General features: G+C 42.2%; 1 protein-coding gene across 11 annotated transcripts in view; it reads right to left on the bottom strand.

The window, feature by feature from the left end:
* The window catches only part of LOC132994505 (microtubule-associated protein 4), a 125,137-nt gene that overhangs the window by 25,553 nt on the left and 87,123 nt on the right, over nt 1-12,461 (bottom strand). The window contains exon 1 of one of the 11 annotated variants that reach the window (XM_061064890.1): nt 5,624-7,475. The exons of the other annotated variants lie outside the window; for them this stretch is intronic. Within the exon in view, the coding sequence (XP_060920873.1) occupies nt 5,624-7,079 (1,456 nt within the window). The 5' untranslated portion in view covers nt 7,080-7,475. Of the gene's footprint in view, nt 1-5,623; nt 7,476-12,461 lie in introns of those variants that run through there. 11 annotated transcript variants of the gene reach the window in all.

The raw sequence follows: 12,461 nt of genomic DNA, 5'->3' as shown, positions 1-12,461 counted from the left end.
GAAAATCTAAATGTCTTTTTCGGGCTCTACTGCTAACGCAGTCCGAAGTGATACTAGTTATATTCTACTAGTTAAACTGAGGCTCAATAAATGACCTCTGTGATGTTATGGACCAAAAAACTAACAAGAAAAAAATTGCTTCTCTGTGCAGTGTTTACGTCGCAAAAGAAGTCTTGGCTAGAGGTCGTTTAACGCTAACCGGTGCCTTCACCAGATTTACAGAGACATTGGTATCCGTCCCAAGAGGCATATATCGTCTATCAGACGATGACTGCTGATGGGTTTCCGAGATTGGTTGGAACCGTACCACTAATGGTGTGCAAAAGTGACCAAATTGCTTAACATTACCTGGGCGGGCCGCCACACATCAGAGTATACACACATAGAGTCAGAGTGAGGGGCTGCACACGGGGGTGCTCAAGGGCACCTCTGAAGTAACCAGACTTTGGTCGGTTACTGAAGACCCTCTGGTCCGGTTCCCATACTGAGTCCACACAGACTGACCTACCGCCCCCCCCCCCCCCCCCCCAGATGTTTTCAAATGACACAGTCTAAACATCACTGTGCATGTGTTTGACATCTCTGACTTTGACCCTCACCGACTGGCTTTGCACCAAGTCTCACCAAACCGTTACATGGCAGTAATGTTGCTGTTGTCACAAATGCAACACAGCCCATGCAAAGGGTGTGTCAGCTGAATCTCAACCTGCTGTTTTAGCAGAGCTGCTGAGGCACCAGGATGCCCCCGGGTTCTCTAACTCTTGTATAATAAATGGCTCAGGACAGAAGAGAACAATGAGCATCTAGGTGCAGTGAGCCAGTTCATCAGAAGGTTTCATTAGCATAATGATAACACTTACAGCTCATTTAGGGCTGTTATGCCTGGACTCTCCTGAAGAGCACCGCCTCAACCCAGTGTTTTTCTATTATTCTTGTCTTAATAATATGGTAAAATATGCTGACTCGTCTTTAACATTAATAAAGCTCTTAAGGTCTCTCATTCTTTTTATGTATGTAAGTTTAAACGAGCATGTCTGATATTTTAACAGCAGTAGTTGGGATTAATATGTAAACACATCAGCATACCAATAGCCACTTTTTTTTCGGGGAAAAGGTGCACTGTTCACTGTAGAACTGTTGAATAACTCTGACCTAGGATGTCAAGTTCAAGACAGCTTTTTCTTATCAGACTTATGCAAGTTATAAGACATTTGTACTTATAGAAAGGTAGTGAGAAAGAAGTGATCAAAGTAGTTATCTTTATCTTCCAAATTGGATGCAAACCATATCTGCAGATGTTTCGATAAAACTCTCCATCTTTGAGGCGCTGGTGGCGCAGTGGTTAATGCGCCCATGTATGGAGGCTGCAGTCCTCCAAGCAGGCAGCCACGGTTCGAATCCGACCTTTGGCTCCTTCCCCGCTCTGTCTCTCCCTGATTTCCGACTCTATCCACTGTCTTATCTCTACAATAAAAGCCCAAAAAAGCCAATAAATAAAGCTTAAAAAAACTCTCCATCTTCATTAAACTACAGCTGAATTCTACGGCCTTCATTTGGCTCCTCAAGTGGATTATGTAAATCAGCTCTTACGGATGCTGTCTCATTAAAACCCTGTCACTCTTTGCTCCACAACACTTGAGGCTTGTGAGCATTGACAACAGCATTCTCTGTGAAGTGAACGATACACTCCATCACTGCCCTTTGGTAGTACATCAAAACACGCTGGACACGTTGAAGTGGTTGTGAAGTGGTAACAGAGTGGAGCATGAGATAGGACTCTGAGTTGACATGGAGTATGCAGTGAAGGTGCTGAACCTCGTAAACCTTAAGACTGTTGTTTGTTCGGTTTTTAGGTGCAACAGATGCACGAAGCACACACAGAGGTGGGCACTGTTAATCCAAAATGTCCCTTTCTTAACTGTTAATCCATTAACAACGACGTAAACTCTGGTTTCATTTAATCAGTTGATTCCATTATTAATTCATTGAAATTGCAATTAATGTTAATCTGTATTGTCAAAAAACAATGTCAGTAGATTTGAGTTCTTAAAGAGGCCATGATGACTTAGACCCTCAAAAAGACAGATTTGTGAGTATTTAAAATCTACAAATAATAGAGACTTTTTGGATATATCGAGTGTTTTCTCATTATCCCGGTTTGGTTGTGTTTAAGTAATCCTTAATGCTGACATTGCTTGACAATGATTCTTGTGATTCAGACCATGTAAACCACTTCAAGATCCAACCAACACAGCAGCCACAATCTACGCATCTGTCAGACCACCAAAAAACTAGAGGTGGGCAGTAAACCCGTACCGTCACTGGTATTACATTCTGCTTAGACATGGATTTTTGCAACACCGTCATCCCCTGTTAAAATACACACGTTTCTTTGTAGCGTGCGCGCAAGGCAACACTGATTGTTCAACCTACCGGCAACAGTGGCGGTTAAATAAAAGTAGCATTATGCAGTGATTTGTGAAAGACAGCAGCTCAGATAGGGGATCTGCGTGTTTAGCTCTGACACTCAGAGAAGAGCCAGCAGTCTCACACGCTTACTGATCAAAGGGTACTGCCTCCTCCTCCAAAAAGCAGCTGATAACATGAAAGTGAACTGTGGCACAGCAATCGGTTAAGGTTTTTTCCCCTTCCTAGTTTCAGCAAATAACAGCAACATTAAGTGGGCATGCGCACTTGCAGCGAGTCTTTGTGCAAATTTGCATCTCCATGACAACGGGTCTACCTGCTGAACGGGCTGAAACTAATAGGTCGCTTGTCTTAAGTCCAAGATGATAAAAAGAAGCAGACTGTGGCTTTGGCCACTATGACAATCTAACGAGTCTTTATGTTTTATTTTTCTTACTGCCTGAAGGTCTACTAATCCTTTTCTGGTTTTAAAATTCCAAATAAACTTGACCATAAACTGAATTAAAGTAACAAAAATTACGTTAACGTAACTGTTTTATAATATTGTTTTTAATTAACATCCATGTTAAAATATTTGAAGAGGTTAAATAACGTTAATTAGTGATCAATGGATTAGCTGACATGTGTCCAGCAGTGCAAACGCAGCACAACTCACAAAGGAGTTTTACGTTTTTTTATTTGCAGCTAACCGACCATCAAAAACTTGGTTAAATCTGGCTCTTCTCATTGCATGAGATAAGGTTGACTATTTGATGCAGCCTTAATAGAAACACAATTACACAGATAACAAACCATATTCCATGACAGAAAAAAAAACTATGTATGTCAAAAAATACAGTGCTGCCTTTCAGCGCTGTGACGTCCATCAGAACAAAACATTAAGCTCATGTCCCAAAGCCATTTACTACAGCAGACTCTTCAATTCAATGTTCCAGACTTAACATAATGTGAAAAATATCTGCTTGATTCTTAGCGCAAACAGCTGAAAATCCCCCTTTAAAGCATGAAATATTATAAAACAAAATGTGACCTGAAAGGGGATTAACACTGATTTTTTCCCCACCAACCCTGTTTTATATTTCTCCCTTATTTCACTTTTCATCTTTTGTTCATTCTCTCAACTCCTAATGCTCCCTCCATATTTCCAAGCAAGGTTCAACCAAATCCTATACGTCCTGTTTTCAATCCTCATACATTCATCTGCATCTTTCTCTATCCCTTTTTCCATATTTCCAATTTTTAACCCATCTCAATCCTCTTCCTCCTTTTTTTTCTTTTTCAAATCTGCTTATCCTAATTCCCCACAACCCCCCTAGAGAGAAGAAGCAAAGACCAGGGTACAGTATACTGCACATGTGAAGCTCGTACAATAGAGCTGCCTTCACTACAGAAAAACAATTTATCTCCAAAGGGTCTTACTTCATCGGGAGTCATGTATTTTTGAGCTTTAAGTGAATAGAAAGGGTTTCCACACAACTGGAGCTACAGAGATCTATTTCTGACCTTGGTATGAAAGCAACCAGATGTTTAAATACAACACACTGCCTGTGGCTTGATGACACTTCCATGCGCCTGTTTAGACTTCAGGGGAAGGAAAATTAAGATTACTGCCCCTTTAATACTCTGGTGGCCAGGCTGGCAGACTATTCCACTCTCGGCTTTGTGACAAGCAGTGAAAACAACTGCTGCATGCAAGCAAGGAGGGAAGAAAAAGATAAAGAAACGGGCAAATAAAGGAAAGAGGGAAAATGTGTAAGAGAAAGAAAGTGGAGGCAAAAGGGTCATTAAAGAAAGCACCATCGTACTGGACGAAGCTTCCCAGTCAGTGACCCCATTTTGGCTAAAAAGTGGTCATCATTCAATGTGACCGTGACCTGCTTTCAGCCATCTTGGCTCTGCCCATATACCAAGAATCTAATGAGCATTCAGAGCAACAGGAGACATAAGAAAGAGCTCAACATAGAGGGCATCATAGACGAAGAGGGAAAAAAAGAAAGATGTAAAGCATGGAGCAGGACGCTGGACAAAGACAGAGTCGCCATCAGCAATAATGAGCTTTGTTATCCTGACCCTGCATCCAAATGTCATCTGAAGAGTCAGCTACTATACAAGCTGCAAGCTTATTGTGCTGCAACACACATTTGCATGCACATCGACATACACTCTTGTACTCGTAGCACTTGTTTGCACAAATAGTACATCAAAGACAGTATAGCTGTTATCCCAGTAGCCACACACTCTAAATAAATATACACACACCCTTTTTTGTTTGTGGACGATCAGTGTCTAAAATTGGCACACCGTCTTTGTCCAACACAATGAGACAGACACTACTATCCTAGAATTTCAAGTAGCCCGCAGGGGGCTGCTCTATTGCTGTCGACTTTGCTCAGCTTTTCATTCTTTCTCTTTCACTCTCCCTCACTCACTGACACTCCTCCTTTCAGTCTGAATCTGAAGATATTTCTAACCCCGAGCCATTTGCAAGCTTAAACCAGAAAAACCAAATTAGGTTTGAAACTGAGTCCTGTGAATAAATGAAGCGTTTGAAAAAAAAAATGAATGGAATATCACTTTCTTTACCCTCGGACCAATAATTCTACACATAGCGGTGCATGTTGAGAGCACAAAGAAGATCATTATGATATCTTCATCATCTTCAAGTGACTCACAATTATGAGAGAAGTACTGGTATGTCTTTGGATGGGCAGTACATGCTTTCTTTCTGTGCTTCACACACACAGAGCCACTGAGAACTGATCATAGACATCACTTAATCAAGACAGCGTCTTCCTCATTACCATTTTTCTTACCGCCTGCATGCTCCACCCACTTTATCTCTTCAGCACGAAAACAACCCTCTCTGGGGAGCCTACATTTTTAAAGACTCAATTATTGGACAGCCACTTTTCAGCAGGTTTAAATCCTATATTTTTGAGATTGCAGACGATTACTCTGTTGACAGTTGTACTATGTTTGATAATACAAGCATCTGATCTATCCATTCATGAAATTCATGTTCATATTCAAAACATCTCTTACTGTGCAAGCAGTCTGAGCAGTTCAACAGCAGCAAAGCTGTGGGCAGTAGCCGTGTATTCTTCAAACTCAGTTGCTCAACATGTCTGCCAGTCAACAGTTGAAGAATAAGTTCAAGAGTTAAATGGCAGAGACGGCAAATAAAGCCTGTACCTACCATCCATTGTGATGAAGGGATTTGTGCTGGAGTTCAATCCGTGGTTGGTATAGTTACCAGTGGCAAGGTCACCATCAAAGTCCTCTGCCAGTGTTGATTTGCCGCCAGCTAAAAAGTCTACACCAGCACTGGTGTTGAGTTTAAAATCCGCTCCAAAGCCTGTATCTTTCGCCATGTCAGATTTGCTGCCAGTTTCCGTTTCATTGTTGTAGCCCATAAACAAAGCAGAGCTGGTGTCCATGCTGCTGAACCCCTTGGGACTGGGTGGCACCGGAAGCACAATGCCACCTATCTCCTTCTCCTCCTTAAAGCCCTCTACTGGGGCCTCTAGTGGTGACAGAGGGAAGCCAGTATTGCCATCCTTCAGTGGTAGGAATGGGGAGAGATATAGGGGTGGTTCAGGTTGGGCTTGACGCAGGTCAATTTGTGTGGTGCCCGCTGCCGAGAGGGTGGGTGGTGGGGTCGGGGACTGGTCTTCTGCAACAGTATGTGAGCGCTTCATGGAGTGTGGTGAGCGACGTTGACCACCCATGGGTGAAACCAGCTGGTCCAACCCTGCCCCATCTCCACCTGGGTATTTATCAGGAAGATCTAAACTGGTTGGAACAGACAAGTGGGAGCATTCAGACATTGCACGACGCATAGCCTTCCTCTGCTGCTGCGCTCGACCCATAAAACAGGGTTCCAACTCCTCCCCTTCCTCTTCTTCTAAATCTTCTTCCTCACTGTTGTCCCTTGAAGAGCCCTCAGATAATTGACGGGTGACAAGGGCTGCTCCAGCCATAACCTTGTCCTCCTTCTCAAAGTGGTTGTCATTGGCATCTCCAATAACGCAGTAGTTAGGGGCAACCTGGGGCATCGCAACCTTTGGGCTGCATTCAGCGAAACCGGAGTTTTTCCATGGTTCAGATGGAGAATCTCCATCAACTGGAGAATCGTCCATCAGCGAGGCTCCCATAGAGTGTGGATGCACTGCTCTAGTGGGTGAAGGGAGCTCCATATGCCTGGCTGGGGATCCAGGAACTGGTGGAAGGGAGACCCTGCTGGTGCCCCCACATCCCAGGGCAGAGGGTAGTCTGCCAGGGGAAGCTGGGGAGGGCGATGGGGAGGAAGACAGAGGGCTGTCCGGACTTTCTCCCGTGCTCCCCAGGGAAGCATTGCCAAGGGAGGTGCTTCCAGAGATGCCCCCAGCCTTGCCTGGCACCTTCAGCTCGACGTCCATGCTGGCCCTGCCCGGCTGCTCAAAGAAGCACAGCTTGTCTTCATCCGTGAGTCCGGTGGATGCCAGAGCCCCAGGACCCACAACCAGACTCCTCGGGGCGCCCATGTCCATGCCTGAGGGATGCTGCCAATCCCAGCTCTGAGCCGGCACACCGGGTGACAGGGACGGCACCTTGCACAGCTCACTGTACTCTGCGAAAGGAGAGCCAGTCTGCTGATTGGAGAGAGAAGACATGCTGTCTCTCCTGTCTTTTCTCTCGCTCCCCCTTTCTTTGTTTCACAGTCCCTTTGTCTCAGTCTTTGTCTCAAGGTAATCTCCACCACTTGTCTTCTTTTATCTGCCCCTTTTCTTTGTTGTTCTGCACTGTTGTGCCTTTTCTGAAGTCACTCAGGTGTGCTCTGCACCCGGTTTGCTCGTGTGTGTAGTCTCTCGTGCTGTGCCTCTGCTGTGAACTCAATCACACACTGAGGTGGAACTCAATGTGCAGCTCTCTCCCTTATTCCCCTCCCTCTCTCTCTCTCTCTCTCTTTCTCTCTCTCCCCGCTTCTCTCACTGTTGAGTACAGTCGTCATATGACCCAGTTGTGGCTGCCAATTGGCTGCTGCCTGCTCCAAGATCCCACCCACAGTGGTGGAGTGAGTAAGCCCCCTCCCCTAAAGCTTTCTCTTTCAATCCACATTTTTCTCCCCCCCCCCCCCCAACCCCTTTTTTTCCCCTTTCATTCTGTTTAATGATAAAAAAAGCACAACGTGTACACACACACAGATCTGTCTTTCCCCAGGGGGCTGAGTGAAGGCTGAGGATAGACGTTACAGGGGGGGAAAGTGGTTTTGATTTCAAGACCTTGCAAACTATGACACTCTAAATCTCCAAACATCTGTTAACACATTTTGCATTGACCCGCACAAGAAGAAACACAATGAATTTATGGCTCACTATATCTACCTCTGACTACACTTCTTCACTTTGCTTCAGACACTGTCTCCGTACTTTCTTTCTGTGTGAATTAATGTTGAGCTTAATGTAAAATACAAAATGTTCTTGGTTCAAACCTTAAGCTTGGTGGCAAGACTACTTTGTCTGTAGGAGTGCTTGATCAATTCTGTTTTGTAACAAACAAGAACATACACCTTCCATCATGTTCCCCTGTGAACACAAGTCAATGTGCTAATTTTGTGCCTGTATTCTGCCCCATGTTTCTATATAGTATGTATGGAAATGGAATAGGGGAACAAGGTTGTCTGGTTGTATTCTGCAGTCAAAGTTTTAACAGAGATGTATTGACCAATGCACAAATGTGAAGCTGGAAGGACAGGACAGGGCTGTGATATTTCGAGGTTTTTGTGTGTTTGTGGGAGACATCAGCAATCAGCAGCTACAACTGAAGCTGAAGAAGAAATTTGTAGTTCACAAATAGCCGACGAAAACATCTCCAAAATTTGGAAACAACAAGGTCCAAGGGTTAATGTTCCTAATAGCAGAAGGCGAGTTCAACAGCAATGATACAGGGACTGGTAAGGACTAGTTTTTTTTAAAGACATGTCACTGCCTGATGCATGTGATATATACGTAACATTAGTCATCAAGCCTGATTTGCTGACATAGCAAGAAAGATAGCAGAAGAGGGAGAGAGCAGACGTGAGGAAGCATGGCAGGCGATAGAGTCACACAGTAAATAATACAGCACCAATGGTTTGAGTAAATGTTTGGTGATAGAATTGTAAATTATTGCGTGCAATACCACATCATGTATGTGTGCATGTTCACTTCTCCTATAGTGTTACCAGGCTAAATGCTCAGCATGAGGTGGGAGAAGAGAAAGAAGAAAGGGAGATAGTAAATGGTAGATGGATGATGTGTAAAGCCTCTAGTAGAGACACCCCATTTCCTTTCATACTGAACCTTGTCCCAAGAGGAGAATCCCACTACATTACCTTCCACACTTGTACACACACAGGAACACAGAGAGGATCCAAAAAAACATGCACTTGATCAACTATAAACCCAGATGTACACATAGAGAGTATTCTCCTTGGTAATCAGTGTGCCAGACAGACACACTGTAGAATGATAGACATGCCTATTAATACATGAATACAGTCAAACACACAGTTCAGGCCTGATCTCACACTGAGCCGAGCCTGTGAGCACTTAACAAGAACTCAGCTTGGCATCTTGCACAGAAACACTTTCACTTCCATTTCAGCCATTTCTGTCTTGCCAATTTCACCAAAGCTGTGATTTCCAAGAAGTTATGTGAAACTGGCAAAGATTTACTGGAACTGTGGTGATTTAACAAGCTGCAACATGGATTAATTGTGCCTGAACTTGTTCAAAAACTTCAGATAGTTAAGTGATTGACTGGTAAACCTATTTGCTGTAATTTAAAAAAATATATATGGTAAGGAAACTACAGCTGATAGCCTCTCGCTTTGTACATTTTGCACGTTGAAAGAGCAAATTATGCCTTCCATTACCTTCATTTTTTAGAGAAAACTGGGGCTTTTTGAACGAGGGCTTTAACACAGACATTGAGTGCATTTCTCTCTTCTTGTACTGGCTAATATCTTGTGATCTGATCCTCATGGCATGACAAATTCAACCTAATAAACATTTCCCCAGCAGCAACTTATAGCTGCAACGACATACAGTATGTCGATTCCATACTAATCACGTGGGCTCTAAATTGGAATTAGAATTAATTAATTATTTGTATTACTCTCCAACGTCTGTTACTTCAATTGAACCCTTCTGCACAGGTGATTGAAATCATCATAAGAAACACGCACATTGTGTTAAATGTTTGTAAGTGCCGGATAACGCAACAAGACCGTTACACTGCTTTCCCTAAGGTAAGTGGGAGGGTGCGATCATACCTTTACATTTAATTGAGCTGTGAAGATGTTACAAATCTGTAAATTGACTAAGTGGTCAGTTAGAGGTGATATTTTAATATGGTCTTATTTCACAATATATGCATGAAAAAAGAAACACATCAACATTGCATTAAAAAGCAAAGCCAGAGTGGGAGGGCAGGGCTTGTTTTCTGGGCTCAGACTTGTTTGCGTGTGTGTGTGTGTGTGTGTGTGTGTGTGTGTGTGTGTGTGTGTGTGTGTGTGTGTGTGTGTTTGTGTGTGTTTGTGTGTTATCCTCGCCAGAAAAAACTGCTGGCGGTAACAGTAGTTCTAGTGGATTTCGGTTTGGACTGAAGGCTAAACGTCTGCAGTACACAGTGATTTATAACAGACAGACAGGCAAACAGGGACAGAGCGAGGGATGGCGGGTCGGAGGGTGACGAGGATACAGACAGATGAGGGCAGAGAGAGCGAAAAGAGGGAAAAGAGATGAATGGACGACTTAGTGTGGGATTAGAGCTGACACTTGAACATCATGGCAAAAAAAAAAGGAAAAGAAGGGAAGAAATTATCGGGGCAACTATATGACGACGGAGACAGAAACAAGGAAAATTAGTTAAATAAGAAAGAAGGCAAAGAAAGGAAATGCCAGACAGAATAAAGTTAAGGAGTGCCAACGGACGGAATATAGTGAAGACGAAAGACTAAACAAAGAAAAGTGATAACAAAATGGTAACAAAGGACGCAGGAAGTGAAGATTAACTGGAAAGTTCGACTGAAAAGAGCTCAGTTAGATTTGGTGTGGGTTAATGTGAAACATGTTCTCATTCCCAGCCCCTCCTATAAGAACTCTTTGTTTAAATATAACCAACTCAGCATCAGTTTTGCATGTGTAGGTCTCCACAGTAAAACCAGCATTAATAAAAATGCAGCATCAGATTAGATTTTCAAAATAAAGCAACACAGATAACAAAAATGAGTCACAAATTGAGATTAGGACATGTAACAATAAAGGTCACTAAGGCTGTCAAAATGTTTGATACTTTGATACTGTTAATATTGTAGCAAGTAGCAAATGTAAAAAAAAATATAAATACTGATCTTCTGACATATTTTAAACCCATGGCCACTTTCTAAGTTTTAAATGTGTTGCCAATGTTTTTGTGCAATTTAGACAGGAGTGGGCAGGAGTTTGCTTCCATATTATGTAAATCAATAATCAGAAATTAACCATGACCCAGGACCGCAGCCAAAAAGGACTTTCTGGCTTTTCATACAACCTCACCTGATTTCAACAGCATATTAGAAACAGAAAAGTATACAGGACAACTGCGTAAAAGATTTTAGACAAGTGTCATGTTTTTGAAGCGTTAGGCCAATGACCTAGCGGTTGTACTTGTACTACGAGTTGTTTAAATGCTGAAATTTGAGACAACACTGTTGGAAATATGTCCAAGATTTGCATGACGTATTTCATACAAATAGAGATAGAATGCCAAATTCTTAACATGTAAGTTGGCACTGTTTTAATCTCCTAAAGATCCAAGAGCTCTGAGGTTGTTCAGGGTGCACACACTACAGCGAATGGTGGGTCTTTGCTTCAGGGTTTTGGCATTTCCATCACGGTGCATGCAGGTTTGGTATTTTTGGTAACCCACCATGGGCTTGACTTCAAGGAAGTGTGAGGGGATGCTCAGCAGGGGGCGTGTCATGAACAATCAGGCAGCAGAGTGCAGTTCTTACTCTTTGCAAGTGGGGCATAACAGTCGAGGTTTGGGCTATTTCTGTTCTAGTCCTGTGTGATGCTTGTTTTACCAGGTATTGGATAGATGATATTGTATACCACATGTATTTCTGAAGGAAAACAGCAGTATGTTAAATGTTTAGGTGGTATTATAGTCTAAATAACTTAGAGTTAGTTTTGTGTTGTTGTATGTGACCAATAATTAATAAGAAAGACAGATCACTTTCTGTAAGAATAATGGTATTAAAACCACGGCATGTATAATATACACATGGTGGCTGTGTTAGAAAGTAAGATTCCTATAAAAGCAGGATCAATTAGAATCTGGCTGGTGGATTCTTTCTTCCTGTAGTAAAGCTTCTCCCATTACTCCCTACAGGGTCTGTTGTAATCGCCTTTTATTTATTGAAATCCAATCTTATTCACCTGAAAAATCTTTTTCATAACTTAACTAGAGTAGCAGCAAGGATATACAAATCATGTAGATTAATGGTTGTCACAACATGTACTTTTTATTTGTCTATGAAATTTAAATCCATATAATGAAAGCTGTATTGTTTTGTCATGATGATATTTGATATTTCCTGACAGCCTCTCCTAATATCAATGTAGTAACAACTGAAATTAAATGATTGTTTCTGAACAAAATGCACTGACCATCATTATCAAAGATGACACAGGAAGAAACAATTTGTCCCTTTTATTGTCTTTTTGTCTTACTGTTTCATGCTTTCTTTTCACCAGAGGTCTATGATAATGGGGATAAATTGGGTTAGAAAGCAGATTACACAGGATCATGTTAACATGAACACTGTCATCATTGTCCCTTTTTGTTGACTACGTGTGATGAATACTCAAGGAAATCATGATGCCTTAAATCAAATGTTACAAGAATAACCCATAAAAAACTGTAGCCTATTTCTCTGATTGGTTGACTGCCTATTCGTCTGACACATTGGTCAAAGTGTTCACTGTAGAGTACAGTGAAAAAAACACATTATTATTTCAGATAAATAT

The sequence above is a fragment of the Labrus mixtus genome, chromosome 19 (genome assembly GCF_963584025.1).
Source record: "Labrus mixtus chromosome 19, fLabMix1.1, whole genome shotgun sequence".
Classification (NCBI taxonomy): domain Eukaryota; kingdom Metazoa; phylum Chordata; class Actinopteri; order Labriformes; family Labridae; genus Labrus; species Labrus mixtus.
Note: the sequence above shows the minus strand (reverse complement) of the source record. Positions and strands in the feature narration are given on the sequence as shown.